A 27,005-nucleotide genomic window follows, 5' to 3' on the forward strand; every position below is an offset into this window, starting at 1 on the left:
GTTTTGCAGGGTCTGAATTTTTTTGTTTTCTTTCTTTCTTTTTTTTTTTTGTAAATGGCAAAAAAATTTAATCTCATCTATAGTCCTCCTTAGGAAAATCTAATGTAACCAAATTCCCAAATCCCATTCTGAGGCTCTCCATGTCAAAAGTTTCAATCTCTCGCTCTTGCCTTTCCAATAGGTACTTGATTCTCTCGCTGCGTTCCTTCTGAAGGGCAGCCAGCTCTTCTTCAATCTGAAATAAGCACAATGAACAGTTCTTAATGGAAAGGAGTCCCCACAGGCATATATGTACACATACATGCACACAGATGACACGCAAACATGGAGGAACTACGAGTAAACTAGTCTGGGGCAGGCTGGGAGAGTCCTGTGATAAGTGTTGTGTGTCTAATCCATCACATTTAAAACTTTCTCACAAGAATAAAAATGTTTGGGGCCACCTGGGGCCAGCACTGCCATTCTAGCAAGCCAAGCAGCTGGGCCAATCTAGGTCACTGTCCTGTCTCAGCAGGAGATGGCTCGGGAGAAGCTAAAAGACACTCGAGCACAATTAAGTTGTGCTGCTTTCCCAGAGAGAGCCCAAAGCCCCCTGGGTCATTAGCAATTTAGTTCTAGAGCAGGAGCTGGGAAAATAGTCTCTCACGTTGATCTCTGGGAACTACCAGAAGAAAGCATGAATAACTGGTTAAGCAAATACATGCTTAACAGCTTTGAGACGCTTTATGACATCTTTTCTACTTCATATTCCTCAGCAATCTCTAAAGCAATGAATATTTCAATTCTGATATCATTTATTATGTGTGGCAATATCAGCCTCTCTTCATTTAAATTTTTTTTAAAGAGCTCTGCTCGTGATTTCTTTTGGTTTAGAAATAGCTGAGAATAAAAACCAAATCTGTATTTGGCTTCCTCATGACATTTAGTGGCCACGCTATCAACTCACAGTACCTTTCATATGTCAAATCAACTACCCAGTAACCGGTGTCAGTCCTCAGGCTGTGAAGGTGGAAGGTTTCCGAGCAGAGTAATAGAGAGAACTTAGGCTGTGGGATCAGATTTATGCAAGTAACTTAATTAAGCCTTTTGAGCCTCAGTGTCCTGCCTGTGGAATGGGGACTACGCCTACCTCTCAGGGGCACCAGGAGTAACAAAGCAGGTACGAGGGGAACAGCGCCTTTGTTAAATCGCCCGGTACACAGGCAGAGCCACGCCCATCCTCTACCCAGCGGTACAGGACCCTTGACAACACGCTCATACCTTCTGCTCAAGATGTGCTCTGCGCAGAGACACCCTCTGCTCTAGCTTCTGGAGCTCACGTTCATGTTGTGCCTCTGTCTGCATCTTGATTTTGCTCTGGTAGGCATTGAGCAGCTCCATTTCTTGCTGGAGCTGTAGCCTCAAGGCCTGGCATTCTGCTTCTTGAGCCTCATCTAGCCGTAACTGCGGGTACAGAAGACATACAGTGTGATTCGCTCCTAGCTTACAGAACTTGGTGACTACTGGAAGAGGCTTCCTTGTTTGGACTGAAACAGGTCTCTCAGAAAAACAGATGTTCGGTGGGGGGTACCTTCAGAGTTAGGAATCAAAAATAGTACATTCTGCCCAATGGGCTACAAAGTTCTAAAAACACTTCCTTTTCTTAAAACATTCTTTCTTAAGAAAACAAAAACATTCTTTTCTTAAAGAAACCTGGTTTTCTTAAAACCACATTAGCAGGAGTCAGGAAGGTCCACACTCCAGTAATTAAGCCTGTGGGCTTTGGAGGCAGACTCCTGAGCTGGAATTCCAGCACCACCATTCACTTAGGTGTGTTACCTTGGCAAGTTACTTAACATCTCCAAGTCTCATTTTCTTCATCTCAAGAAAATAACAATAATAGTTCCTATTGTCTAAGACTGGTGTGAGGATTAAATGAAAGAATTCATATAAAATCCCAGGCATAGTTCCTGATGTATACCAAAGGGTCAGTAAATAGCCGGTGTTATCATTATTTTGACTAACCATTTCCATATTTAGATATCTTTAACCCCCAAACTATTATACATTTAGATATCCTTAGCTCTAAAAAAATGAGTCTAATCTCCATAGCATTTGAGGAATACCACAGTACCATTACGCTCCTAGCACGTAAAGTTGGTCCCTATAACATTGGCTATACTTTATCCTTATGGCCAGCCATCTAAAACTCAAGTGGTTCAAAATTTCTTCCCCACAGAAGGTAGCCTTGATAATCTTACGGGGCGTATTCTGGTTTGAAGCAGTGAAATCCAGATAAAGTTTTTCCCTTGCTCCCTGTGGCACCTGTACTTTGTATTACACACCAGGATACTGATCCCGTGTAGGGAATGGACCAAGCCAGCCAGCAGAAATGCCAGCCTTTCAATGAGCACAGCTGAAGATTTAGGGCCATTAGCAGGACTGTGTTCAGGGATGAAGACCCTCCTGTCCCACCAGACTTGGTTTGGTCTAGATTTAGCAGGCCCTCAGTTCAGCTGGGAACTATGAGATTAGAACCCTTGAATTAGACAGTTCTGTCTACCCTGAGTATATCTGCATGTTTCCGTTGAGACCACTTTGCCAAGATACCTATTCTCCACCTTACGCTGCCTTCCCTCTTCTGTACAATTTGTGACAATTAATAACATTTCTTAATATCTTGATTATGACTTTTTGAAATGTTATTAGAATAGTTTTAGAAAGTTATTTGCATAGTGTCTTCTTTAGTGCTTTGGAGAAATATACTATGTCAAATGAACACAAAATAAATAATGGAATCATATTTCCAAGGTACTTTCTAATAATTAACCCTAACCAGCTTTCACTAAAATCCACTAGAGAGGATGCTGCTCTTCTCACTTCCCAATGAGAAGTGAAGGGAGAAGAGACACTAGACACAATGAACAGTCAGGCTGCAGCAACAACAGCTTCACAGATAAATGCCGAAGGGATTACTGGCTCCCAAGGAGATTGTTATCGATTTCCTCTTGATATGGGAGGTTTCTGACCAATAAAGGGAACGAAACTCTATTCTTTTCTACTTGGCTTGGTTAATTGTTATAAGCCCTGGCCAAGTGGGTGAGAGGCTCATTCTACAGGCAATTTAGACCACTGAAACACCCCCATCTTCTCTTATTTCTGGCTTTCTATTATTAATGTCAGTAACTGTGTTATTCTGTACCAGCTCTGACTCTAAAGAAGTGCCAGTCTAGAAATCAGGGGATATTCCAGTATTTGGTATTCATCACCCCCCCAAAGTTGCACATACCAAATCCATTAAAAAGTTTTATAAAAGTATAGGTAAATATCATGTCTGTTCCCTCTATTGGATTAAACTCAAGAAAAGGATGTGATAGAAGCAGCATAATGTAGTAGTGGCCAGGCATATAGGCTTACACGGTCTCCCCAAACAGGCTTCAAATTGTAGCTCCACCACTAGCTACGTACCACTAAGTGACCCTCTAAGTCAAGAGTTGGTACACCACGGACCAAGGGTCAAACCTGGCTTGCTGCCTATTTTTGTAAATGAAGTTTTCCTGGAACACAGACACACTCATTCATTTATATATTATCTATGACTGCTTTTGTACTACAATAGCCGAGTTGAGTAGTTGTGACAGAGACTCTGTTGGTCCACAAAGCCTAAAATATTTACCACCTGCCCCTTTACAGAAAAAGTTTGCCAACCCTTGCCCTAAGCAAGTGACTTGACTTCAATAAACCTCAGTCTCCTCACAGGTAAATTAGGGTTAAAAAAGTAACTACTTCAAAGGTCAAAGGGGTTTCACAAAAATGAAATGAGATAACACTTATAAAATTCAACAGTGCCTGGCACGTGGTAAGCGGGCAGTAAAGGACTGCCGTAATTATCATCTGTACTTTTATCTCCTCCCTGCCTCAGAAGGAAGGGTTATTTCTTTCCTTTTATTCAAGAGCAATCATGAACCTATACTCCTGATCCTGTTCTCTTGCATCTTACATAACGTTCATTGAGCACCTGTTGTATGCCGGGCATTGTAGCAGATGCTGAGAATACAAACATGAACAAAACCAAAATCCCATCCACCTTTATGTCCCTACCAACTCTCTCCCCTTCTCCTTACCTTTAACCCCTGTCTGCACTCCTCATTCTGTTCCTACACCTTCCCGTCTATTGCTCACAGGAGGGTCACTGATGACCACCCTGGAGGGGTCCTTATCTTACCTGTCCTCCCAGCAACATCTGGTATCGTGGACTGCCCCTTCCTTCCTGAACTCTCTTGTTTTCTGAGACACCACACCCTTTCGGTTTCCCCCCCACCTCCTCTCCTTTTCCAGCTACTCCCTACCTTATTGGGCCATTACATGTGGGTGTTCCTCAGGGCTCTGTCATGGGCGCTCTTCTCCCTCTAACTTCCCTTCCTAAGGAATCTCATCTATTCCAAAGGCTTCAATTACCATCTTTATGCAAATGACTCCCACATCTACACCTCTATTTCAGACTTCTCTTCTGAGGTCCAGGCTAGCTTATCCACTCTACACGAGGTATCTGCATCTGGATGTTTCCCAGCCTCAAGCTCAACATGATTAATATTAACTAATCATATTTCCCTTCCCACTTTCCCAATCTCCAATTCCTTTTTTACCATATAGATAAATGGCACCATCTACCATTTTGTTCAAACTAGAGACTGGGAGTCATTCTCACTATCTCACTCTCCACATTCAATCTGTTACTAAATGCTCCTAGTCCCACCTCCTGCCTAGCTCTCAAATTGAGTCACTTTCTGCTTCATCCTGACTGTCCCCTCTCGAGTCTGGCCACCACCCCCTCACACCCAGGTAAAGGCAGCAACCTTATAAATGATCTCCTTACACCCACTCTTGTCAACTCCCAGGCCATTCTCCACGTGTCTCCAGAGTGATCATTCAAAAATGCAAATTTGATGTCAGTCTCCTCCTTAATACTCTTCAATGGCTTCTCACTGCTTTTAGGATAAAGATCAAAATTCTTAAGAAGGCTTACAAGCCCCTATATGATCTTGTCCCCGTTTACCCCTCTCATCCTATTCTTATGTTAGTTTCCTCCTCGTTCTCTATATTCCAAACACAATGGACTTCTTTGAGCTCTTTAAAAGTGCAATGGTCTTTCCCATCTTTACAAATGTAGTCCTTTTGCCTAGAATGTGCTCCCTACACTGCAGCTTAAAGAATCACTGTGTCTGAGAGGCCTTTCCTGACTCTCCAGACCAGCCTAGCTCTCTTGGCTTACACTCTGTGGGCACACTGCCCTTGCTCTGCTGTTATACACAGACTTCTCCAACGTCTGTTTCCTCCACTCTTCTATAGATTCCATGAAGACACGATCGATGACAGTCTTATTCACCACAGTATTCCTGGATGCCTGGGGCACAGTAGAGGCACTCAATAAATACTTATTGGATGAATGAATGAATGAATGAATGAAATAGATTGGCTCCGATCCTCAGCTAACGACGTGTTTAAGCCTTTCCCAGTTAATCGAAGACCTCTTTTAACTGTCTCTTCCTCTAGCTATAGCTCTCTTTCTCCTTTTTTTCACTGACAAGAATCTGGGGAAAGCAGTCTCACTTACAGTTTCTATCTCACTTTATAATCACTTTTTCAATCTACTTAGAATGTCTTCCATTTCCACCACTCCACTGTCTGTGACAAACAATGGACAAAGCCACTGCTGGGCCCAAATGGTCTCTCTGCAACATTTGAAATCATCAACTAGAAACTTTTGTTCTGGCTTCTGTGACATACTCTCTTTGGTTCCCCTTCCATATTGCTGGCTATTCATCTTCTTTGGTCCACCTTCTACTCAGCCCTCAAATGTTGACGCCCACAACTCTGTCCCGAGTCCTCTTCCTCTTTAATACTATCTCCTATCCGTAGGAGATCTCAGGTATTCCGAATAGCTACAACTGCCCCCATATAACAATGACTAACTTTTTGATGTTAATCCTGACACCTTGTTGAACTACGGATTTCCATCTCTGTACCTCTCTACCTAGATACCCACAGAGCTCAGATAATGAGTCAAGTATCTTCTAGACATCCATCCAAACTCACCCCTCCTTCCACTTTTCTATCTTGGTAAAATGATGACCTGTTCCACTGTTACCAAACCTACCTCTCAAATTGGTCCCTAAGTTCTATCTATTCTACCTCCTAAATATTTATCAAATCCTTCTCTCCCTTCTCACCACTTCCATTAGCATGTTCTCTCTTAGTTCACGGCTTCATTTTTTTTTTTCCTGGACTATTATAATAGCTTCCTAACAGGTCTCTTTACCTATATTTGCCACATCACTGCCAGTATCTTTCTATAGCACACATCTGATACTGTCACTTTCCTTCTTAAAACAGGCTTAAGCAGCTCTGTATTGCTGATAGAATAATGTCCACACTCCCAGCTTTTGAGGCTCTGACCCCTGACTATCCACCAGCTGCCCATTATACCCCTGCCATATCAACTACTCATTGTTTCTCAAACGTGCCATCCTCTTTTAGGCCTTTGAGTCTTCATATATACTGTATCATCTGCCAGGAATAACTTTTCCATTTCTGCTTGTCTGATCAGCTATTACCCTTTAAGATTCATCTCCTTGTGAAATCTTCACTGAATTACCAGGCAACCTCCCATCCCTGGCTGCCAAGACCTTTATGACTTCTCCATTTTGGGCTCCCACAATCCTCCTCCTTGAACTTTGGGCTCATATCAAAGTTCTTTCAGTCCCCAAATGTACACTATCCATCTTTTGGAAAAGTGTGTAGGCCCTTTTCCATGGAACCTGTTTGCTTCAATAAATTCCTTCATGCTTCTTGGCTCTTGCAGGGAAGCATTCCCTAGACCAGATTAGTTGTTCCTACTCATCCTCCCATAGCCCCTGGCACCTCCCACTTCAAAGCACTTTTACGTTTTATTTTTATTGCTTAATTATCTGACCTCCTTACTTGACTGACAGAAGTGTGAGGACAGGGACCACTGTCGTCTCTCTAGCTCATCACTCTATCTCTGAGCCCAGCAGAGGGCTGAGCATAGATGTTTAGTAAAAGTTTACTGAATGAATGTGTCTGTGTGTCTATTCATTTGTGCCTGACATTAGTTGTGCAATCTTTGATGAATGAGAGTATGATATTACATGCAATATCTATCACATCTTGCCCTCAAAGTCCCTATGTGCCACAGGTCTGATTTAGCATGTTATTCCTCGAGTTCCATCTTATAAGACACACTCCAGCAAGTATCCGCTCTGGCTTGGCTTTATTCAGCGTCGTCATTTCCTTCAGTTCTTTGGGCAGAAAAACACCAATATCCTAAATGTGTGCAAGAATCATCTTGGGACCAAAAGGCTGGATCTTGAATTTTCTTGATTCCCAAAGCTCTTGAAGCCGTGGCACCGAACCTAACCACTTACCGCTTGAGAGGCCATCATTTCATTTATACTCTGTTCATACTGCTCTGCCAAAATGGCAAGTTTTCTCGTCTGCTCATCTTTCAGTGTCTTTAAGATTGTTTTGTGCTCATTCTTTGGAGTAACTTCCAACTGGTGATTCTTGAGTGCTTTATACTGTTTGGTCTGTACTTTGCAAGTGTCCTGAAACTGTTTTTTAATTTGCATTTCCATGGCCTGTATAGAAGAAGTGACAAAAGGAAAATAAAGACACATTAGTAAACACAGAAAGCCTTCCATTCTCATGATACAATATAGGTGCTGAAACCAACTGTCTTTTGGTGCAGTGACCCACATTACTAGTCAGTAATAATGAAAATAATACATGTGTCACAGACAGGTGTTAACTCTATCAATACTTTGGTTTTTTTTTTTTTTTTTTTAGCATCTTTGGAGTATAATTGCTTTACAATGGTGTGTTAGTTTCTGCTTTATAACAAAGTGAATCAGTTATACATATACATATGTTCCCATATCTCTTCCCTCTTGCGTCTCCCTCCCTCCCACCCTCCCTAAAATACTTTGGTTTTATATCAAATGAATAGAAGTAGTTTTGAATTTACAAATAGATTTTAAAAAATGAATTGTTACAAGATCATAACTCTAAGAAGACTCTGGAATACTATGAAGCTTAGTATGTTAAAAGCTTGCTCATTATTTCAGTTGTTTCCTAGTCAAAATCTTCAGTGTCTTCTATTGTTTGTTGTCCCTCACACCCCCTTTTAACTGTTTTCCTCCACTTCCAAGTAAGAAAGGGGATGGCAATGTATAAGCCATCTCTCACTGCTCTGTGTTTCCTTGAAAAATCAATAAAGGGCAACATTGGATCATACTTTACATCATAACCCACTTCCACTACTTGCATGTAGCAATATCAACTATGCATTTTGGCAAGGATAAGGTGGGGTTTACTATTATAAGCCCAGAAGGCATTCCATCAAGTTGCCTGATAGTCACATGTACATTTCATGAACACACGGAGGGGTTTTGATGACAAGGATCACTAATTAGACAGGTTAGGATCTGGCTAGAGAGGAAGAAGGCCAGTGCGGTTGACGTTGGCCTTATATCTTTGTCAACATTGACAGTGACTCCCTTGACAAATAGCAATGGCTTAGTCCATATAGCTTGTTAATTAGCAGTCAGCTAAAATTCTCTGGAGGTAGTGCAGGCCAAAGGAGTTCCATATTTCTAGTGCAGGGATAATAAATGTCTGGCATATCACTACCAATTCCCATGCCCAGAACAGATGTCACTAATAAATCATACTTTTCCTTACTAAGTGTGGATGTGGCTTTAGAGTCTTTCTCAATAGAATAGCACTCAAGGTAGCTACAACCAATTATCTGACTGGCATGACTGATACAATTTATCTGCTATATTACTGTTAGGTAACTTCCTCATTTCCTGGGATTAGAACCATGGACAGCTATTAGTCCATGTGTTATAATTTTAGAGAGGGAAGGTCATGAAGGGGTCAGAGAAATTGCATAATGGATACAAAGAAGAAATGGAGAGATCATATTGCCCCGCAACATCTCTTTAGGAGTCTGTTATACCCAGACTCTGGAGATTCTGATTCAGTAGCTATGGGGTCCTGAAATTTGTAATTTTACGAAGTTTCCCAGGTGACTCTGACAGTCATCCAGGTGTAGGAACCATCGATCCAACCTGGCTGTGTCCTGGAGCATAAATCGGGAAATTTCCTCTCACCTTTAAGTTTTTTGGCTGTTGCCGAAGTTCCATGACATGCTTTCTGTGCAGTTCCCTTTCTCGCCTCTTATTGTACTCCAGCTGGTTCTCCAGTTCAGTCTGGTGCTGGAGCCGGATCAGATCCATGCGGAGTTTCTGTAATGTGTGCAGCTGCCTGTACTCGAGCTCTCGGGTGGACTCGTCGTGCCGGATCAGCATGGCATGCTCCATCTCCTTCTGTGTCCTCTTTTTATTTAGTTCCTGCATTCAGGAAGAAAAGATACACGGAGAGAGATGAATGGAGGCAAACTGGAGGGAAGGCACCACTCGGTGAGGGATGGCAAGGAATGGCACTATTAACTGTCTCTTAATTAAGCCCATTAGTGTTTGGCAGCATGACTTAATGAGACTAGATGAACAATCCCTGGAGACAGAGGTTCTGTATGTGGATCCACCACTTTCAAGTTGGGCAACTTCACAGCCACCACAACTACTCTACCCGTAAAATGGGATTACTGTAATTCTACCTGACCCCTTCTTATCTCACAGGGCTGCTGTGAATCTTAATTAGGTGATGTGTTATGCATGGGTCTAAATAAGTGTCTCTTTAGTTAGGCCAGTGGTTCTCAATCTTGGCTGGTTGCCCATTACAATCATGTGAGGAAGCTTTTAAAACATAAGATGCCTAAGTCCTATAACCTGAAATTCTGATAACTGTCTGGAGTGGGACCCTGACGTCAATAGTTTTAAGAGTTCTCTAGGTGGATCTAATATGCAGTCAGAGTTGAGAATCGCTGGATTAAACTGATAATGTCTGCAGTGTTCCTGTTTTTCCGGGAAACACCCTGTTTTTCCATGTATCAGAAGTAGGCCAACTACGTATTTTTCAAAATCTCAGAGGTCAGGGCTCACTGGGAAAAAGCAGATGAGATCTCTCCCCTTTCATCTTTTCCATTACTGCCTGTTTGGTCATTTCTAGATCTAATCATTCTGCTCCTCCCAGTTTTACTCATGTCTTTCTCTCTCTCTTTTATCGAAGGGGGAAAGAAAGGAAACCAGAAAAAAAAAAAAAAAAGAGGGAGTACGTTGGGTGAAATTTTTTCATTTCCCAGTTCAAGAATATTTCCTGAATGGCACTGTATCAAAGATCTGAACCATGTGCGCTCTGGGTACATAAAAATATTTACTAAGCCATCACTCGGTGCTCAACTTGCTAACACTCTAACAGGGAACTGTAATAGACATTTATTGAAGTATATCCTCAGCTCACAGCAAACTGAATCAATCTATCTTCTCTCCTGGGAATTTGGATTCAGGGACAGTTAATCTCCATGTGTGGCTAGAATTGAGGGGCATATAAAAACGACATATGTGGTAGCCACCCGTTGCTATGAGGGCTGAGGATCAGAGAAAGCTGGGCTTCAGAGCAAGAAGAACGAAAAAGAAAGAAAGAAGTGCAGGGAATATATTGATGCCCAAGTTCCTGACTGGTTCTAAGCTCTCCTTGTAGGTCCACCTATATGACTGCTACTGGGTTTTATGAAACATTCCTATATCTCTGTAGCAAACCCCCTGGTTTTGGTTTAAGCCAGCTCAAATAAATTTCAGTAACACGCAAACAAAAGAAGCTTGATTAATACAGGGAAATAAGTTTTATGTGTAAAATTTTTTTAAAAAGTGCAAGGTTGGAAGTGATTAAGTGGATAAAAGAGGTGAAGATTTTATGCTGTAAGATTTCCGAAAAGGGTGTTATTACTACTAGTTAAGAAGGGCAAGGAAAGGAGAAAGCCCTTGAGCTGAACTTTAAATCAGAACAATAGGGTGCCTCTCTTTTCCAATGGCATCCGCTATGGGAGAAAATGCAAGATCATTTTCATAGAGATATCAGTAACATTTGTGTACTGGCATGGTTGAGAATATCTTGCATACTTGAGCCTTCCATCCATTTGGAGAGAAGTCCTTTAAACAGCACAGCATCTGTTACTGGAGCAAAGTTGTTAATCATTCATTTATTTATTCATTCAACAAACATTTGTTGAATACTTCCTATGTGTCAGGCACTGTTTTAAGCACTAAGAATGGGGCAGTGAACAAGTACATCCCCATCAAGGCTTATTTTCTAGTGGGGAAATATCTGAAGTATAAATGCCATTTCGTTTGTTATAAGGAGTAAAACATAATCTCTAGAGCATCTCCCCCAATCCTCTCCCGCGTTTTTCTTTTCCTTCCTTACCTGGACCATCAAATGTCTTCTTTTAAAAATTACTAACCGGCCCCTAGGTGGCACCAAAGGATGGTGAGCTCTTCTCAGAGACTAAAACCAAGGAAAGCCCTTTCAATGGCAGAAGATTCTGTTCCTAGATCACTCTATCATATTCAACCTTTGAGTACCAGGAGTCCCAATATTGGGCATTTATACATTCCACACATTTTCTTTCTTTTTTTTTTTTTTTTTTTCACACATTTTCTTAAATGGAGAATTTCAAACTGAGTCTGAGCTGTCCAGAGCCCAGAAACTCACAGGGGGTAAAAAAGATATAAAGCAAACAACACTTTCAGAAGAAAACGAATGCTTCTCTTTGTGTTTAATGGAATGCTTCAGGATGTTGTCCAAAGAATACCTGCATCAAAATTACCTGGAAGAAACCAGAGTTCATAATATGCCACCCAGGTAATTCTGATATATACTAAAGTTTGAGAATCAATGGAAAAATGATTCAGGGTGTGAGTCAGTTGCAGCTTTTCCCCTGACTCATTATGTATGGCATTGGGCAAGACTTTAAATCTACATTTTAGTTTCCTCAGGTGTAAAGTGAGGATAATATCAGTAGTACACATTGTGAACTACCATTCTTGTGAAGATGAAAGAAAAGACCATAAGAAAATGCTTCGGGATATATAAATGTCATTATTATTTTTCTGTATTCAGAAGTGAATATCTGGCATATAATAACAAATCTAGATTTTATAAACTATTTAAAAAGTGACAGAAACATGATACTGAAATGGTTTTTCTATTACAATTGCAATAGAAATTACCTTTAATTAATTACCTTTAATTCATACATCTGAGTTGCTGAGATGTAAGTTGGTAAGCTGCCTATAATATTTTACACCATGGGATAAAAACATTATTCAGCTTATTAAGAGCCCACTGCTGTACCTACATAATAATGTGTAATGTGCTTTCAATTTTTAAAGTGATTTCATATATCTTGTTCAATCCTAGTTGCAACCCTATGCAGTGGTTAAGAATTGTTAGGGGGCTTCCCTGGTGGTACAGTGGTTGAGAATCTGCCTGCCAATGCAGGGGACACAGGTTCGATCCCTGGTCTGGGAAGATCCCACATGCCGCGGAGCAACTGGGCCCGTGAGCCACAACTACTGAGCCTGCGCGTCTGGAGCCTGTGCTCCGCAACAAGAGAGGCCGCGATAGTGAGAGGCCCGCACACCGCGATGAAGAGTGGCCCCCGCTTGCCGCAACTAGAGAAAGCCCTCGTACAGAAACGAAGACCCAGCACAGTCAAAAATAAATAAATAAAAAAAAAAAAAAAAAAAAAGAATTGTTAGGATTTACCCCTTTTATATATGATAGTAAAGCATTTGGGAATTGAGAGGCTAACACAAGATCATATAATTTCTATAAAGTAGAACTGAGGCTAAAACTCAGGTTTTTAGATTTTCAATATTTTCCACTAAAAATGTTCGAATGAATGGCTTATGTTTTCTTGTTTTATGCTTTTTCAGTCTGGAATACTATATTCTGAAGAATATTCCTCTGCTCTATCTGGACACCATGCAATGGTTGCTTCATCTGTACAAATGACACAATATACAGTAGAGCCACATCATATGCACTTCTAGCTTATACACATTCAATAAAATGAGTTGAGCAAAAACACAAGAACAAATTTCATGGTACAGGTGATTCTGCCCACCAGTGCATTCCATGCATATATGCCTTGGAGGGAGCGTGAGATGAGAGGCGTGTGGCTCCCGTTCCCCTGCCCACATCACATACAGTGAGCACCTCGCCAGGCTGGGTGTGAGCTTAGGGTTGAAACATACATACAACATACGGCCATGGTCATACACCATGGCCAAGAAACACATTTCCATACACATTATTTGAACCTACCTCCTGCGTAAGATGTGGAACCAGGGTGTATCCCCTAATAAACCCTTCCCAACCACGATCCAAGCATTCTATTTAAGTTTCAATTGACTTCTTTAAAAGCAAGTGATCTGACTCAAATCAAAATTTTTGTGTTCATGCCCACCGACACTGAGTAAGAACTAGAATTCAAAATTTAAGTGGAGATGTTGTTAGCGTATGACATTTAATACTTTCTTAGCTTCAGTTCTTAGTTGTATAACTGGTTAGAAAATAGTGAGCATCTGTGTGTAGTGATGATAGAAGAAGGGGCTCAACTCAGCCTATGGTGATCCTTTTAAATGTTTTCATTAACGAAAAGGACTGGTAATACTCAGTTTTGGCAAAGGTAGAGGAAAATAGGTAGTCTTTGCTGGTGGGAGTTATAAACCCTTAGAGGGCAATTTGGCAATATCTATTAAAAATTTAGGTATATACACTCTGACCCAGAAATTCTACTCCTGAGAATACTATATCCTACAAAGTACTTGCATACATGTAAAAAGATGTATACAAAGATGTTCTCTGTAGCATTGTTAGTAATATTGCATAACTTCAACAAAATATCCACCGAGAAGTATCTCATTAAATAAATTATTCTATAGCCATACCACCCCGCCCCAAATACTACTGATGGTTAAAAAGAATGAGGCAGAGTTATATGTCCTAGATAGTAAATGAAAAAAATACAAAAGAAGAGAGTTATGAGACGGTACAGCGGACATTTTTGTAGGTTCAGTACCCATCTCCCCTTCTGTGTCAGCACGCTCCTCTTTTTGCTTGAGAAGCTACCCCGCCCTATCTGGAGTCAGAGACACTACTGAGTAAGGGAATAAGCACATTACCCAATCACGTCCTCTCTCTCCTAGGAATTTGAGTCTTAAGCAGAAATGATACAAAGATGAAACATGGTTGGAGGAGGTACATCCAAATGGCAGTGTCTTGAGGAATGTCCATTAGCTCTTGCCCTTTAGGTCACAGAAGCTGCTTTCCCAGCTTGATTCTTCACCTTTTCCAGCTTGGGTCTTCAGCTCTGTCATCTACCCCATATCCTTCCAATAAATTCCTTTGCATGCTACGTCAGCCAGAGTTTGTTTCTATTGCTTGCAAATCAAATAAACCCACTGGTACTAATGTAATCTTATTTTTGTAAAGTTAAAGTTATATATAATATATAAGCTGTTCGTGTATATACATGCATACCTGAAAAAATCGGGAAATATATCTGCCAAACTAATGGTGACTGTCTCAGGGTAGAAAATGGGTGGGATGGGATTATCAAGCACTTTTCACTACTCAGTATTTTTCTATATTTGTCTTTTTTCAATGTTCTTTTATTACTTTTGTAAATAGAAGAAAAATACCTTTGAACATTTTCACTGAGGCAGCTCTGGAATAAGACTAAACAAAGAAAAAAATCTAGACTCTTAAGAAATAAACCTTGGTATAGTTAGTTATTGTTCACTTCATTGGTTAGAACCTGATACTTATGAAGTCATGAATGTAGTTTCTATCATTTTGGGGAATAATTATCTTCTATAGCTTTTATTGGCACTAATTGCCCCCTTAGCTTCGGACTTCTTCCGCATACATGACACTAGAATAAAAATAATAATTGCCAGACGAAAAAGAATCCCAAATACCTTGTTTCCAACTGGCTATTGGACTTTTTGATTTGGACTTTTTAGCCTTCTAACAAACTCAACTTGTGTCGTACTGAATTAATCAGTTTCTTATCAATACCTCTCTCTAAGCTTCTCTGTTTCTGCCCAAATCTACATTTCCCCAAGTCTTAAACCCTAGAAATAACTTTGATTCTACCCTCATCTTTTCTCTCATATCCTACTGTATGCCAAGTCCTGTTTATTTTATACTTCAAAATGTTTAAAACCCATCTCTCTTTTGCCAGCTACCACCACTATCTTTGTCTATACCCTATTCCTACCACCTGATCTCTTTGCTTCTAGTTTCTTCCCTCTAATTGATGTTTCTCAACCTGTTTTTCCCCTATTATTGTCCCCATCAGGAGCCTTTTTAGACTTCCCCCTTCCCAGATCATCCTCACCACTGAAACGTTAACACCACAGATACACTGTATAGCTTTTCATGTACTATGGCCCTTCACAGGGGCACAAGCCATTGTAATACCTAAGACCCCCCTCCCCCACAAGAACCCATTTTTAACAGCCTCCCCGGCGGGGGGCAATATTGCCCCCATTGACAACGCACGCTCTAATCAATCTGTGCATTACCACCAAACTGGGCTAATCTCTGTAAAGTAGAATTTTAGCCATATCACTCACTGCCTGGCTTGAAAATGTTTAGTTTCTCTCTCTTCCAATAAGATGAGATAACACAGATAGAGCCTGAGCCTGGCCCATGATTATATGTGTTCAATAAATTTTAGTTTGCTCCACCCTTTTTTCCTCCCATTTGAATACTGCTCTCCAAAAAGCTTACACCAATTCACATTCCCATTAAATGTGCCTGAAGGGCTTGTTTCCCTCATGCAGGCTAACACTTGATATTTATCCAACTTCGATGTTTCTACCAATGTGCTAGCTCATTTGAGGGCTTCTCGGATTACTCCAGGTCACAATGATTTCCTATTGAACTTTGCATCTGCAACCGATTCACATTCTGTATTCCTCATCTCAGTGAATAACATCATATTCGTCCAATTTCCCAAATTAGAAACTCTGAATTCATTTTTGACTCCTCCTTCTTCTGAAATTCTCACAGCATTTGGTTTGAATTACTGTCAGTTCTGCTTCAGAAATGTCACTCAGATCTAATCTCTATCCTCACTGTTTCTTCCAGGTGGAACTAGAGAAAGGGCGTCCTAACTGACCTCAGTGTACTTTACTTCTCACCACTCTAGGCTACCCTCACACTGAGGCAATAATTCTTCAAAACAAAGAACTCTCACTGTCATTCCTCTGCTTAAAACCCTCTCATGCCCATGCAACTGCCTTCAGGCAGAAATCTAAAAGTCTTGCCTTAAGAATCAAGGCCCTCCATCCTGCTTCCAACTACTCCTGTTCTGACACTCCACTCCACACACCCAGAACACTCAACTCCCCATCAATCACGGAATCCTCCAAGCCCTTTCATGACTATATGCCTGTGAGAGTTTATTTATATGTATTACTAAACCTAACACATTACATTGTAATTAGTCTGTTACATGTCTGTTTCCCTTCTTAGACTTAGGGCTACTTGAAGGCAGGGAGGATGGCTTCTCAATAGCCCTGGCATCTCTAGCACAGTGCCTGGCACAAAGAAGGCACTCCGTAAGTGCTGGATGACGGAATGAATTAACATAACTGTAGAGCACCATTATGTTATTTAAGTGTTTCATGGAGAGTCACAAAAACGCAAGTCTTTGACAAACAGGCTAAAAGCAAACATTGTCTGTTCTACTTCTTTTGATTCTCCACTGCATGCTATGGCTTATAATAGGTGTTCAAGAAAATTCTGTTACATTTATTTGGAAAAGGTTGATTCCTTGTTCTATAAATGGGCTTTCTCCTAGCAGTGGTAGATTCATTCCCTGGCACTTCTGTATATCTACTTTGTGTCAGGCACTGACTGCACTGACGCCTGCACAGGTTAAGGACATAGGAATGCACAAAACACCCCGGCCACGATCCTCACAAGGCTTACTGTTTTAAGTCAGTGGCAGCGGTTATGAACAAGATAAATACCTCCCGAATGTTCTGCTGCTCCACCTCATGCCGCTTGATCATTATTTTCCTCTTGAAGAAACGACAGTTTTTGTCGTAGTACAGTCTCTGCTGAGTGAGAAGGTGGGCTTCCTCTTCAGCCTGTGTGTGCTGCAAGTTCTCTTTATGCTTGGATATCCGCTCCTGCTTTTCTTTCTTGGGTGTGCTATGGTCCTCATTCATCTCCTTTACAAAAGCAGACAAAAACAAAAGCCAAAAAAACATGCCAGTCTCATCAGGCAAAAAGAAATACAATAGCTCATTGCAATGCAGATTAAATTATTTTGAAAGCAACTGAGAATGTAAGGTCAGAAAGGCTTGGTGTTGCACACACACTCCCCCTCACCTCCCTTTTTTCTTATCAATTGAGAGGGAGACTTGTTAGTTTTCATGTCTTTGGCTTCTCATGCTCAGAATTATGAGTTCACTCATTAAATCAACACACACTTATTGAGTTCCTATCGTGCAACAGGCACTGTGCGAGGCACAAGGATACAACGGTGAGCAAAAGAATATGGTGTCTGCCACCATGGGGCTTTATAGTCTAGAATCAAAAATCAATCAAAGAACCACAGAAACGAACTGAAGATTACCATGATAACTACCGTGCAGCTGAAGTACTTGGTTCAAAGGATGCTGAATAAAAAATATTTGATCTTGGTAACAAAATTTCAGCTAAGCTGAAATTTGAAAAATCTGTAAGAATTAACCAGTGAGAAAGGAGAGGGAAGAATACTCTGGGCAGAGGAAACAGCCTGAGCAAAACCCTTCGGGTGGGTTAACGGAAACATGGTACGATCAAGGAACTGAGAGAAGGCCAAGGTGGGTGGTGCAGCGTGACATGAGATGAGGCTGGACGGGCAGGCAGGACTGTTACTGGACCTTACAGGCCAGGTCAAGGGCGTTGAGCTTTAGCACAGGGGAAACGCATTTTATATACGTGTGGGGGTGTCATAATCAGGCGCATTTGAAAAAGACGATTCTGGCTGCCACGTGGAGAACAGAATGAAGGAGGCAAGAGCACGTCCACGGAGACAGCTAGGAAGCTATTGCAAAGGTCCAGGCGAGAGACGATCGGGGCTTAGACAGAGGAGGTGGTGACAAGATGGAGAGAAGTAGGCAGATGTCACAGACAGGAGGTAATGCTGCAAATGTCACTAGTTTGAATTTCAGGAATGAGCATTCTTTATTTGATATTAGAGGGTAAATACACCACCTATATTTTCAAAAGGACAAAGTTCATAATTGTTTCAGACCATATGGGTAAAGGGAAGAAAGCAATAAATCAGAACAGTTAAGAAGATGTTAGTCTATGGGGAAAGTAAGAAGACCACTTTTAGAGAAAGTACAGGGCACCCCTCTTTGTTCATACTGTTCACACCCACAAGCTGGACCTATAATACTTGGTTAACTACTCAGTTGAAATCTCCTTTAATTACTAATACCTATTTTACTTGATGTTTTGTGATGTGGCCATCACACACTATTTAGATTGTTTTTGCACTTAGCCAAGAAGTCTTTGTAAATCAACATTCAACTTTCCTGTTCCAGTGAAATCTCAAGTGAAATATTAGAATCAATGAGAGCAAGAGCTGTTTCCAGCACGGAGTAAGCTGGGATCACCACAGGAAGGCTGGCGGACTCATCTCTTGATGCCGTGACTTCAATCCTAGGTTTGGCATTAACCACTATGTTGCACACCCAAATTCAAAGACGATCATAAAAATTCACTCCAAAATCAAGGAAAGATTATTTTTGGACCATTCATCATTCTGTATTGCCCACACCCCTGTTATCTATCAACAGTAGGGGTAACGGATATTGTTTTGTCATCCCAAGGACAATACCTTTTATATCAATATCTAAACATACATGCCATTTCCAATAGTCTGAACTAAGCTTTACTTCATAAGGAGTAATACTAGCTTTGCATAGAAAGGCTTATAGAGGTGATCTTAAATTGGGTGTAGCCTTGTTTTTCTCCATGAGCATGTTGAAGGACTTGTACGTTTAGGCGTGTGGTCTCTCAAACTCATAAATCTGAGTATGGTGAACCAAAAATAGCCCTATTCCTGAGGACAGAGTGGGAACTTTTGAATGCTGTTCTGTGGGAAAACCTTCTAAAGATGGAGTTCATGGAAATCTCCAAATACCTTAGTGGTACAAATGCTCAAAATAGTGGCTACAGCCATAAAGTATGGCCTCCAGAGCATGAGTGAACACATGGAGTTAGAAATAAGAATATCTTCAGTTGAGAAAATTCCAAAATTTCTTATTGAAAAATCAAGGTTATCTCTGTGATCCAGCAACATCTTTCTATTATGATATAATAATCAAGATCAAATAATAACTAAAAGAAAATGGAGAGCATGTGAATCTTCTTGGTTTGGCTATTTCTCTCTACAACCTGGTTTTCTAGACCTTACAGTGTCAGAGATTCTTTCCATTCTGGCAGTGCGGAGCAGATACAAATTTCTGTTGGTTCCAACAATTACCAGTGATTCATCTGGGCAGGGCAAGAGATCCTGAGGCTCACCCCAACCCGCCTGCTTTCACTTCCTAATTTAAAAAGAATTGGAGAGGAATCTTGCTAAGTCCCATATTGTTAACTTAGAATATGAGCTCAAATGAATGATTTCATACACTAAGTCAATGTCCCATCTGAATTCTATTAAACCTTAATACACTATTAGTCCACAAATAAGAAGTCCTAAGTCTCATGAGGAGGAAGTCTATGGAACTGCAGGCAATTCACCTGTAAGTACTGGTAAAAGGAGAAGTGAAGAAATTTGAGCTTTCAGATCAAACTGCAATTCCTCAAGGGGACTCTCTAAGTCCACTAGAGGTCTTCAACCAAACAGTCAAGAATCAGTCACTCATTTATCAAATATTCACATGTACCAGACACAGGGATACAGTCATGAGCCAAAAAAAGAAAAAAAAAAAAAGACATGGTCTTTTCTCTTATTGCTTACTGTCTAGTAGGGTAAAATAGCTCAAATAATCACTAAAAAATATATATAATTTTTCCAATCATATATATATGATTGAAAATTAGTGTTGTAAAACCAGAAGCACCTGTCTTGGTCAAGGCAGTCAAGAAAAGGCTTCCCTGGGGAAGTGAAATTTAAGTTATGGTACTAATAAACAATCCTTAGTCTTACAAGGAGGTTGGGAAGGGACTGGAAGTGGGGGTGGGGAGAGCACCCTGGTGGAAGAAAGAGTGTGAGCAAAGACCGTGGAGAAGGTCAGAGCTTGACGCGTTTGAGGAACCAAAAGTGACCACAGTGGCAGAAGCAGCACTAAGTCAGGGGCGGGGTAAGCAGGTTGGGGGAACGTTGGTGTGAGATGAGAGTGGAGGGGAGGCTGGTAGCTGACCACATATCGACTTCTAGTATTTTGATCTACCCTAAGAGCAATGGGAAGCCAATGAATATTAAAATCATGAAGTGATATGATGAGACTCATGGTTTGAAAAGACCACAGGCTGAAGTGTGGAGAACAAACCAGAAGTAGGCATGAATGGTTTAGAGTTAGGCCAATGGTTCCTGAAGTGTGGTGCGTGGACCAGCACCATCAGCATCACGTGGGAACTTGTTAGAAATGCACATTTCAAACTTCACCCCACATCCACTGCATCTGAAAATTTAGTGGTGGGTTAGCAATCTGTTTTAATAGCCACTTCAGGTGATTCTACTGGAAAGTTTGAGAATCAATGGGTTACACTATTGATCACAATGTAAGATGAATAAATTTTAAGTTCCAGCCATTCTAATGGCAACTTGATGACTACAAAATATCGGTATTCTTACCTCTTTTATTTTTTCCTTACAAATCTTATATTGCTTCTTCTGACTTTCTAAGAAAGTTGTCAAGTCTTTCTTCTGCTGGGCCAAGATCTGTTGCTGGAACTTCTTCTCATCTGCTGCAGCTACCTTTGCCTGATAAAATAACAAATGTAATACAGTATGAATTGTTCTTCACACAGAATTCAGCTGTCTATATTCTCGAATGCATTAAAAGAGTCCAAAAGTATTTCTGAACAAACAATTAAAACACAGATAAGTAAATGCCTGATTTGATTCTCCTGTATCTTAAACAGACAAGAAAAAAAAAAATTGAAGTTTTTACCAGTGAAAAATATATTCCCAATTATGGGAAAAACATGAAGATAAACCATAAACATGTTTTACTGAACACATACAAAATACATGGTATAAAAGGTGAACTAAGGATTATAATAAAAGATTTTTATTATATTGTTGGTAGCCTAAGTGTTAAATTATAAAAATGGATAAATAACGATGACTGGCCAGTTTTTTTCCAAGAATTTAACTCTTTAGTTGGTTATTTCAACTATCAGATTTTTGAATGGGGTCATCTTTAGTATAATCGGCAAAGTTAATGACATTTTGCTTTCTGAGGCATCTACTATAATCCACAATAGTTGGATATCAGGACATTTTGGGGGCTCCTAAATGGATAGAAAACAAAACAAAAGATAACCCAATCAAAAGAAAGCGACCAAATCTAAGTTTCAGGGAACCATCTAGACGAAGCACATATGTACGATGAGATACTTAGGGAATAGAGAGAAGTATGCTTTATGGTTCTTTCTATGTATCTTTTCACCTTTAGCTTCTATTATCAACAACTTTTCCATTATGAACAATTCTTTCCACATATTTACCAAATCAAATTCCCAAGAAAGACTCTGACTGGTTTATTTAATTAACATCGTCCCTGTTTGGGCAGAGGTTTTCACGCCAGACTGCCTCATAGATTGATGACTGTTTGGGGGAATGCTTCTACAATTCTGATGTTTCCTTCCACATAGAGAGAGAGCGTAATTACTGAAACACTCCTGGCACCCTGTCCCCAGCCACTCCAACCCCAGGGAGCACAGATTCACCCCTGCTTTTCCATACTATGTAAGTCTCATGGGGGGTAGGGGTGGGGAAGGCAACTGGTTTAGCACTGCCAGTGCCTAGGTGGGCAAGTCTGTTTAATTTTGTTCAGTATTATTAGGCCTGTTTCCATTCAGATATAAATCACTTCTCCTATCTAATATTTATCAGTAATAAAGTGATATTTTGACTCAATCTGCATTACCTTCTTGTCTGTTTTTAAAATTAGTTTAGAACCTGGATGGGGAAGAGAGATGGTCCCTAGAAGACCCAAGCAGTAGCCAGATCAATTACTTGCTGTCATTGGTCAGGTGCCTATCCCTAGTCCAATCAGCTGTAGGCAGGGATTATCGCCACTAAAAGGGACTATTCGTAGAGCAGTTTTCTTTTGAAGAGGACTGTGGGTGAGGCAGGCACAGTAACAGACCTGAGTGGTGCAAGTTTCCACAGGATAGAAGCATTTTGGTTCTTTTTACGTGTATCACACCCCCATCAGGGGACTGATGCTCAGAATATATCTGAACGGCCAAGAATGCAATATATACTTTCAGTTACTCTTTTAACTTTTAATGACAATTTTAAGTAGCCCCATAAAACCTGGACCCCCTTCCCCAAAGCAGTACTGTCCCTCCATCCCCCAAAAGCACACCACTCCCGGCTCCAGCTCACAGGATGCTGCTGATGGGAACAGGCTTGGCTTGGCTGTGGCAGGAGGGCATGTGTGTGCATACTGACCTCCTTTTCTATGGTAGCCACTTGCTTCTTGGCCAGCTTCTCCAGCTCGATGGACGAGTTGTTGGCATGTGTCTCCACCTCCTTCTGTAGCTTGAGGCGGTGCTCGTCCATCTCAGCCTTCAGCTTATTCTCCAGGGCGATCAGCTGCTTCTGGTGCTGGCGCCGCATCCGCTTATAACCTGACATCTGTTCCCGCAACTCGTTCTCCTGCTCATGCTCATGGATCTGTCGTGTAACCTGGTTTGGGTTGGGGAACAGAACTCAGGTAACCAGATTCGTGGAAGAGAAACTTTCAGGCAAAGCAGAAGGACCCTCTGGCATAATTTTATTTCTCACTGTCACCATCAATTTAATTACCATTTCCTGAACACTCACATGTACCAGGCACTGAGTTGGGTGCTCTTTATATTATCTCTAATCTTACAAACCATCTCATTCACTTATTCATTCTATTCACTCATAAGGTAGGTGTTAACATCACCATTTTATAGATGAAGAAATTGAGACTTAAGGGAATTAATATATTCATTCAGCAAAAATATACTTACACATTTTTGATATATCATAATGTATATCCTGAAGGTCACGTAGCTAATAAGCATTAGAGCTAGGATGCAGACCCATTTCTGTCTGATTCCAGAGCCATGCTATTTCCACTACACCAGGATTTGTCAACCTTGGCACTACTGACAATAGCCAGATAACTCTTGGTTTTGAGAGGCTATCTTGTGCATTGTACGATTTTTAGCAGCATCCCTGGCCTAACCACCAGATGCCGGTAGCATGTCCCAAGTCAAGACAATATTAAAAATGTCTGTAGACATTGCCAAATGTCCCCTGGAGGGCAAAATCCCTCTGGTTGGGAAGCGCTGCACTATAGCATATTGCTTATTTGTTTCTTTTTAAAGATCACGTCTCTAACAGTCATAGGAATCTTGAATATCCTTTAAAATAGTTTGAACAAGATTTGTTTCCGATTCTTAACGTGAACTGAGCAAGAGTGAGAGCGAGCTCCCTCCTTTTAAATCATCTGTCTCCTTCCTCCCCTTCCCCACAAAGGTGATATTAACAAATTATATACAGTCACGTGGTCTCCTAAAGAGGAGAAAAGATTTCTATGATTTTTGGATGGTTACTTTCCTTAGTAATTTTTCCTTAACCCATTCTCAAGTGAATATCCAACAAACGGAAGATTGCAAATATAAATTTCGGCATTTCTTGTTTCTTTCTATTAAACCTTTTCTGATTTTCCAGTCCTTTCTTTAATTTACGACCCCTCATTATTGTCCTGTTCACCTCCTTCTAATCATCCCTATTTTAGTAGAAAACCTTAATTACACAATTATCACTTTAGTTTTGTTTTACACTAAGTAATTCAGTCACTCTGATCTACTACTATCAGACACTTCTCCCCAACCTAACTCTCAAACAAGTTTTACCGGAAATTTTCATGCTGCTATTAATTCTTTCTACTATTTTCAGTTTGTGGGTCAAAGTGCATTTTGTACAAAGAACAGTTTGTTTCTTTGCTCTTTTTAGAAGGTATCCCTGCATACTAGACTGAGTCCTTACTATCAAGAGAGTACTATTCTGTAACTGGATAGTATTATCAAAGTATACCATTAAACATAAGCCAAACTTTGAAACCTTTCCAGCTGAACCTAACACTAGGTTTCTTATATTCATTTCTCTTTTCTAAAGGACAATCTTCTTTAAGGATGAGGAGTAAGAACAGAAGATACTTCAAGACAAAGAAAAAAAAAAAAGGGATAGCATCACCAAAGAGGCACCTAACACTCTAAAGAAAATAATAATGTTTTGTCATCATTATAACATGTTTTTTTTTTTAAGTACTTATTTCATGATAAAAGGAGGAAGTAGTTTGAAACAATGCATGTGTTTCACTTTCTCATACTTGTGCCTTTCTGAAGTTCAATTACAGGGAAAAAAAATTCCAATCACAGAAAGGATACCATTTAGTTCTTTTTGCATTCACTTCTTTTTCAGACAAATACGGCAGTAAAGTGTCTGTTCTTGGGTAATGGGTTTGAGATGTGTTCTACCCATAAACTTATTTTTTCTTATTTGAGCATCCCTTCTTTAATCAGATTCCCAAAGCTGAGGCATGGCACACTCTACAGCCATCATGACACATTTAAAATTTGCCAGCAGAATGTTTGACTGGCTTGTGGTCGATAAAATATTCTCAGGATGGCCATTTCCTTAAACCAGGCAGCCCCAAGATAAAATGGAAATGACTTGTGTCAAGAACATTTTCTATCCTAATTGGTGGGTGAGTCCCTGTGAAGAGGGTGGTCCTACCGCATACCAGATCATACAAGCATGTGGCAGAGACAAATCACAAGCTCACCATGCTATCATTGTACAGCACTGAATGCCAGGAAAGACATTTTGCTTGTAAATGAGAATGCTTCCCATAATTTGGATAATCACTTTCTTAAACTCGTAATGTATCACCTTTCATTTGTTACAACTATAATTTCTAAGTTTCAAAGTAATTGTCTTTCTAGGTACATTTAGAGATACTGAGTTTTAGAATTCCATGCTCAAGCTAGATAGATGAATTTAAATAAAAGTATAACAACAGTTTGTTCATGAAGTCTAACATGAAATATATAAAAATATATTATTATACAGTTATGTATACCATGTGAGTTTTAAGTTTATACTTCATGTCTTATGAATACGCTATTTGGTCAACAGAATTAAAAATAGCTCATGATTTTAATCATGCTTTATGGTTTACACAATGTGCTTTCACATGTAATTTACCTCTTTAATTTTTATAAAGCCTGGGATTTGAACTAAGGTCCTAGGCTCTTGAATTGCCTGAGGAAATTCACATCACCAAGGCAGAAAAGAAATGAAGCTTTCTGTTAAAAAGTAATAGAGGAAATCAAACACCCAAAAAAGTGAGTGCTGGAGAGAGTTAAGTCTAAATTACAAACTGAATAACTCTAAAAATTTGAGGAACTTATAGAAATGTAGTGACTGGCTTTTACAGTGGTAGTCTCAAAAATGTGATCAACGAAAAATGGGCAGCATCATCTTGCCACACTTAGTAGGTTGCTAGGAGACAAATCTCATTCCATCCCTCACTACATAACTGATCTTGGGCAAATTACATATAACTTCTTGAAGTCTCTCAAAATCTTGAAGAGGAGCTATTGCTATGATGAGATAATGCTCGTGCCTAGCAAGGTGTCTGACACATAGGAGATGTTCGATATGGGTTGGTTTCCTTCTTTTGCCAAGCTAAGAGAAATAGGTTCCTGTCCCCCCTCAACTAAGCATTTCTGGTGATGGGGACATAGACCAGAAGTGGATCCAAGAGAAAGGCCAGTTTAACAATAAAACTGTACTTATATCCAGGTTGTGGATTACAAGTATATGTAATTTCAGACTCTGAATTAACTATTTCATATACCTGGAATAATATATAAAAATAAAGAACCATAAAGGAAGGCTGAACTTTTTTCAGAAAGTTTCTACATCCATTGCATTCTACCCTACTTAATTCCAGCAAAATTTGGCCCTAAAACAAACCACTTCATCCAAAGTGTACTGTATGCCTACCAAGTACAGAACACTGCACTAGAAGGCTAATAAGCAAATTACTGAAGATAAAAGAGGAGGAGGGTGGCTGATAATGTTACCCTCTTAAGAGATCAAAGTCAACTTATAAGATTAGTTATGTGTAAGAATCAAAATAATGCATATGATAAAACTGGCTACCTCAGCACTTAGAACAAATAAAATTTATAGCAAGTTCTTAAAAAGAATACAATGAGTCACATTTTGGCATTAGAAATTTGACATTCCACTCTTCAGAACACCTAGGGAAAAAATGTTTTAAATTCATAATAAAAGTAATGACTGATCCAGGCAATTCTGCCTTACACAGAAAAACTGACATGAGCAACTCTGAAATGCACACTTATAAATCCAAATTCTCCTGTGATAACAGGACTGGAAGAGACTTCATTCATTCATTCATTCATACATTCAACACGTTTATTGAGAGACTTTGGTCATGTGGGTTGGGCAGTAGCACAAGTGAAAAATAGTATCAGCAATGATCTTAGTGCGATTAAAAAGCCAAGAATAAGGAAAGAGGAGATATGCAATACTCTGATAAGCAGCCTCTGGTACACTATTCAGGGAGAGAACACATTTTCAAGCATTTAGAAACAGAACAGCAGGGCACATGAGAGGTGAAACAGTAGCATTTACTGCTGAGGCTCTAATATTTTTATGCTTGTCTATCAGACTCATTTAGGTATACAATTTCACAATTAGCTCAATGATTATG

General features: G+C 40.1%; 1 protein-coding gene across 7 annotated transcripts in view; it reads right to left on the bottom strand.

The window, feature by feature from the left end:
* Nucleotides 1–38: 38 nt before the first annotated feature.
* The window catches only part of TAOK3 (TAO kinase 3), a 182,109-nt gene continuing 155,142 nt past the window's right edge, over nucleotides 39–27,005 (bottom strand). For all 7 annotated transcript variants that reach the window (XM_082355888.1, XM_082355886.1, XM_082355885.1 and 4 more), the window contains 7 exons: nucleotides 22,673–22,909; nucleotides 20,843–20,971; nucleotides 17,013–17,216; nucleotides 9,174–9,413; nucleotides 7,425–7,637; nucleotides 1,261–1,443; nucleotides 39–235 (listed from right to left, as the gene is read on the bottom strand). In XM_082355888.1, the coding sequence (XP_082212014.1) occupies nucleotides 74–235; nucleotides 1,261–1,443; nucleotides 7,425–7,637; nucleotides 9,174–9,413; nucleotides 17,013–17,216; nucleotides 20,843–20,971; nucleotides 22,673–22,909 (1,368 nt within the window). In that variant the 3' untranslated portion in view covers nucleotides 39–73. The remainder of the gene's footprint in view (nucleotides 236–1,260; nucleotides 1,444–7,424; nucleotides 7,638–9,173; nucleotides 9,414–17,012; nucleotides 17,217–20,842; nucleotides 20,972–22,672; nucleotides 22,910–27,005) is intronic.

The sequence above is a fragment of the Balaenoptera borealis genome (genome assembly GCF_965194805.1).
Source record: "Balaenoptera borealis genome assembly, chromosome: 14".
Lineage (NCBI taxonomy): Eukaryota > Metazoa > Chordata > Mammalia > Artiodactyla > Balaenopteridae > Balaenoptera > Balaenoptera borealis.